Source organism: Polypterus senegalus, chromosome 16, assembly GCF_016835505.1.
Source record: "Polypterus senegalus isolate Bchr_013 chromosome 16, ASM1683550v1, whole genome shotgun sequence".
In the NCBI taxonomy this organism is placed as follows: Eukaryota; Metazoa; Chordata; class Cladistia; order Polypteriformes; family Polypteridae; genus Polypterus; species Polypterus senegalus.
This window is the reverse complement of record NC_053169.1, coordinates 84,041,389-84,047,388: the sequence shown is the minus strand read 5'-3', so window position 1 is coordinate 84,047,388 and position 6,000 is coordinate 84,041,389. Positions and strand designations below refer to the sequence as shown.

At 36.1% G+C, this 6,000-nt stretch overlaps 1 protein-coding gene across 1 annotated transcript in view; it reads left to right on the top strand.

Moving 5' to 3' along the window:
* The window catches only part of slc30a6 (solute carrier family 30 member 6), a 144,353-nt gene that overhangs the window by 114,434 nt on the left and 23,919 nt on the right, over positions 1–6,000 (top strand). Inside the window, exon 13 of the mRNA XM_039738151.1 lies at positions 758–805. Coding sequence (XP_039594085.1) covers positions 758–805 — 48 coding nt within the window. The remainder of the gene's footprint in view (positions 1–757; positions 806–6,000) is intronic.

The following is a 6,000-nucleotide window of genomic DNA, read 5'->3' as shown; positions in this document are numbered from 1 at the left end:
GTCTGGTAACTCTTCACTTCCACCCAGTGTACTATTTACTATACACCTGAAGTCAAACTTTTGAAATTTGCAGATGACACCGCAGAAGAGACTACAACTAGTCAGAAAAATGCAAAAAAATATTTAACAACGCCTTGTAAATCTCCAAAGTTTTTGCAACCATCTGAAAATATATTTCAAATGCAGTCAGGTGATGAAGCTTGATAGAAACAAAAGGAATGTAGTTATAATTACAATACTGACAGCTCTGGCCCTTATGAAGCACTGTCTGAAAGAAGATGTACACGTTTGTATTGAAACAACATTGTCAACCAGACAATGTGCAGAGACTAATACATTTTTATACTGTTAAAAGCTGTTAAACATAAATCAGTAAATGTTATACTCAGAATATCGTGTACTATTAAGCCCACATCTGTATTACTGTGTGCTATTTTCACCCCATCACTACAAAGACGACATTGCAGCATTAGAAGATGTGTAATTGCTGCATTATGTATATTTTTGTTTGTTGCAGACTTCCACATTTGCTAAAGCAGCTCCGTGTCTTTAGCTCTTGCATAATTGGAGGCTAAAATTTGCTGAATATGTTAGGCTGTTTGAATAAAGTTAACAATATGACAGCAGCATTATCATTGGTATCAACTTCCATTTGTTCCTTAATGATACTGGAGCACTTAAATGTGTTAGTGAATGGACAAGTATGCAGGTGTTTTGCTGTAACTGTGAATAATTTTTTTTTTCTTTTTTCCTTCAGACGACTCCATCATATGTTATTGGTCAGCTCGATAAATTAATCAGAGAAGTAAGTATAATAATATATATATATTTTTTTGGTTACATACTGAATTTATAGTACTTGCATTCAATGCACATGAATTTTGCATTTTTAAAAGTAGTAATAGAGTAATATTTGTCTTATTTTAAAGAAAAACAGTAGTTTTTGCCTCTGTTGTATTGGAAACTGTTTTCACCCACTATGGGTAGCCTTTTGTTATTAAATGCACATTGTGGCTTATATGCTGTCATAGCAATGGTTGTAGTCAGTTCTTTATAACTTTTATAACTATTTAACAAAAAGTGACTAGCATAGGTTTGTAAGATCACAGAATTTTGATATTGTGGTTGATTGTTGCTAGCAAGTTCATGAAAATAGCATTATAGTGGCTCAGTCTGATTTGGATACATGAAGTCAATGAAATCTACAAAGGTTTGTTTATTCATTTGTATTGGTTTGGAATGGGTTTAAAGATGTGTACAGTGTGTTTTGCAGCATGGCCTATTGTTGTGTTGTGTGGGTATGTGGCAGTTCTTAATGCTGCTGATATGACACCTTAAAAAAACAAAACAAAAAAAAGAAATAAAAAATTTCAAAGCATATAATTACCATCAACAGATAAAGCGGCCCTGGGGATCCATCTTTTCATCCTTTACTGATATAGTACCATTGTCATTTCACTCTACCAGTTGTCAGAAATATCAGCCAGAGGTCTTCTCTGTAGTAGGCTTTGCATTTCCTCTGTACAAAGATAACAACTTAAGCCTACAGATCAAAAATACGTAAATAAAATGAAAATCTTTAAAATCTATCTATACTAATAAAAGGCAAAGCCCTCACTCACTCACTGACTGACTCATCACTAATTCTCCAACTTCCCGTGTAGGTAGAAGGCTGAAATTTGGCAGGCTCATTCCTTACAGCTTACTTACAAAAGTTGGGCAGGTTTCATTTCGAAATTATATGCCTAATGGTCATAACTGGAAGGTATTTTTCTCCATTAACTGTAATGGAGTTGAGCTGCAATGACGTGGGGGGCGGAGTTTCGTGTGACATCATCACGCCTCCCACGTAATCACGTGAACTGACTGTCAACACAGTGCGTAGAAAACCAGGAAGACCTCCAAAAAGCGCTTAAGAAAACATGCATTATATAATTGAGAAGGCAGCTAAAACAATAAGAAGTGAGCGAGTGACATATACTACCATATTCATGAGTGTTGCCAGCTCGGAAAGAAAGCACGGTGTAAACCTAAACTTTAAATTAAGTTCATAGACAGGCTACCGCTGGCGTTACACATACACACAGGTAATGCGGGATACAAGTTTAATGAGAGGACGAGGATATAAACGAGTTTTGATCACTTTGTAACTAAGTTAAAATTGTAGGTGAAGGGGTGTGCTTATGCAAATTCCGAGACTGTGTTTGTGGGGGATTGACAGTTAAGGCGGGTGGGGGAGTCACGTCATCATCTCCCCTCCCACCTCATTTTGCTCTGAGCTGAGCTCCGCGGCTAACGCTGTCTTCCGAAGCAACTTTCTCAGACTGCCACCAAATACTCACAGAAAAATCCACAAGTTAATACACACGCTCTCTCTAGAGTTTCTCCACACTGAATCCTCCAGGCACTACTTACAAAAGGTCACATTGACAATCGTGTTACGTTATTTTTAAAATCTTTGCTTTTCTTAGCACAAGCACAGCCGAGAAGCTTCGATGCATGTGCTCCATAACGCGTTAAAAAATAATGCATTTAATCACACTTTGCATTACAAGCAAAGGGAGCTTTTGTCAATGCATGATTTCCTGGTACACGGATTACATTGATCAGCGCATCCCGATTCATTTTACCCTCGCACCACCTTAGTTTGAGAAGAAGTATGAAAAAATATGAGGTTAACACAGAAAAACAGATCACCAATTCAAGCTTTATGAATAATCGATTCGCCATCAATAATTGTTTTGGTAAAGCCATCCTCCTTCCATTTTATAATTTTTCCGCCACTAGCCATGATTAAATGAACGGTAAAAAGGTAAGAGCAAAGCGAGGGTGACTTATTTAGGCAGGCATATATATGACAGCAACACTCATGACAATGTCAATCATGTTACGTTATTATTAAAATGTTTCCTTTTCTTTTCATTACTTCTTTAACACACTACTTCTCCGCTGCGAGGCGCGGGTATTTTGCTATATATATATATATAATATATGAATGACCTCCAAAGAGCGCTGAGACTTTTGATATCATGAACGTGTCTGCAAACTGGGGTCTCCTGCCCAACAAAAGTCGAGCAGCCAGCGCGCGTGCATAGCTATGCCGGCCTTTGAGACGCTGACTGCGCTTCTGCCTTAAGTCAAAGTGAGCACTTTTAATTTTTTTCATCCTCCCCCTGCACTATAGCCCTGACAATTGCAAACACGGGACCCCTTTTCTACACCACGACAAAATAATATTAAGGCGATTCACAATCGAGGCGAGGCACAAATTTGAACGTTCACATAGAAAATGTAATTTCAATGTACCTGTACTTCTTAAAAGCGTTAATGTTTTACTGTTTAATAACTTATAGACTATAATTTATTATTTTTCCCTTGCACTCAGTGACCAAACCTATACACACACATATAGACACATACAAACATACACACAAGTATATGTATGTGTATATATATATACACACACACACATACACACATATATATAATTTGTGTGTATGTATGTATGTGTGAATATATAATGTAGATAGGTATGTATGTGTGTGTGTATATATATATATATATATATATATATATATATATGTGTATATGTAGATATATATATAGATATGTGTGTATATGTAGATATATATATAGATATGTAGATATGAAGATATGTATATATATATATATGTCTATATATATATATATATATGTCTATATATATATATATGTCTATGTATGTATGTATGTATGTGTGTGTGTGTGTGTGTGTGTGTGTGTATGTGTATATATGACAGCAGCAATCCAAGCTGTGAGAAAACAGTAAAAGGAGGCGTGTCAGACGTCGTGGTACATTTTCTGATGCAGCTGCGAAAACAACTTCGTGGCGCTGCCGCCAAATACACAAAACAATTACTTTGACAATCATGTTACATTATTTTTAAAATGTTTCCTTTTCTTTTTCATAACTTCTTTAACACATGACATCGCTGTGAAGCTGGTATTTTGCTATATATATATATATATATATATATATATCACAGCGACACTCATAACAGTGACAAAACAATTACATTGACAATCATGTTACGTTATTTTCAAAATGTTTCCTTTTCTTTCTCTTTTCTTCTTTAACACACTACTTCTCCGCTGCCAAGCGTATATATATATATATATATATATATAGATAGATAGATAGAGAGATATATATATAGATAGATATGAGAACAACACTCATATCAATGACAAAACAATTACATTAACAATCATGTTACGTTATTTTTAAAATTTTTCCTTTTCTTTTTCATACCTTCTTTAACACACTGCTTCTCCGCTGCGAAGCGCGGGTATTCTGCTAGTGTGACAATAAATAAAGAAAAAAAACATGAGCCGCAGGATTCCTAAGTCAAGCAAATGGCCACTCAATGGAACATTCACCAGAAAATCAGAAAACCATATGTACTAGGATCCACCTTCTCAGCTTTGACAAATGAAAATTACATTTATTTATTTAATTACTAGCAAAATACCCGTGCTTCGCAGCAGAGAAGTAGTGTGTTAAAGAAGTTATGAAAAAGAAAAGGAAACATTTTAAAAATAACGTAACATGATTGTCAATGTAATTGTTTTGTCACTGTTATGCGTGTTGCTCTCATCAAGGATTTGATTATCATTATTTCTTTCAATCAGGTTCGTATTTGGAGGGCGTGTTGTGTTCAAGTTACATTCCGTGTTTGTCTAGTCTATCCCTGACCATCTCATCTTCGTTGTCAACCGTTGTAAAGATAACAGGTTTCATTCATCGAAGTGTTCACTACCCAAATCGCTACTCGTGAATCTAAGATGTTTAACAGACATTCCCGGTATTAACTTGTGAATTTGCCTGCTAGTATTTAGCGGCAGCGTGTCTATTAACTTGTGGATTTTTCTGCGAGTATTTGGCGGCAGCGTCACGAAATAGCTTCTGTCTAGTTGCATCAGAAAATGTACCAACGTCTGACACGCCTCCTTTTTACTGTTTTCTTCCAGCTTGGATTGCTGCTGTCATAATTGATTTGAGTTTCATGGTTTGTTTCAATTATGTTAGTATTTGCAGGACTTGTGTTGAAGTGACATTCGGCAACTGTCAAGCGTTGTAAGCATATAACCGGCTTCATCGATAAATTCGCATCCAGCTTTTGAGAGTTGAAACATTCATAAACATCAAAGTGTCCACTACTGAAATCGTCACCTGTGAATCTAAGATGTTTAAGAGGCACTGGCGATTCTCTTCAAAGGTGTAAAATATTTGGCCATTTCGGTACACTTGAAAGCGACAACCAAACAATTCAGCGGCAGCCATCAACTCACATGCAGAAGCATAGGTGAAGGGCTTAAGCATTTTCACTCTTATAGTGCTCCTGTGTAGTATAATTATCTCCTGATATGGGGGACGCAATATAGGCAGGCAGCCAACTACGTGGGAGGCATGGGAATGGGGGAATGCAACTCCGCCTTGCACGGCGACCGAGCTGCAGGCTATGGACGTATATATGTATGTAAGTAGGATTCAGTTATGACCGTTACATGTAGAATTTCGAAATGAAACCTGCTTAACTTTTGTAAGTAACCTGTAAGGAATGAGCCTGCTAAATTTCAGCCTTCTACCTACACGTGAAGTTGGAGAATTAGTGATGAGTGAGTCAGTGAGGGCTTTGCCTTTTATTAGTATAGATTTGTGTCCAAAATGATTTTCTATATGGACTATCCTGTAGTCGTACTGTAAATAAACTTCATTAGGGTGTTTAACACATGTTGGAAAGAGAGAATATTTGATGTGGATGCTTTGTGTATCTGATTTCTCAATTTCATGGCAAAAGATGGAATGTTGTCTGAGAATAAATCTTTCTGCAATACTTATTTGTTTAAATAATATTGACAGATTTCTGGTTGTTACATTTTTAATATTTTGCCATTTTGTTTCACAGTTTCTTGAGAATGTTTTGGATTTTGACATTTTGATTTCTTAAGCCAAATTTA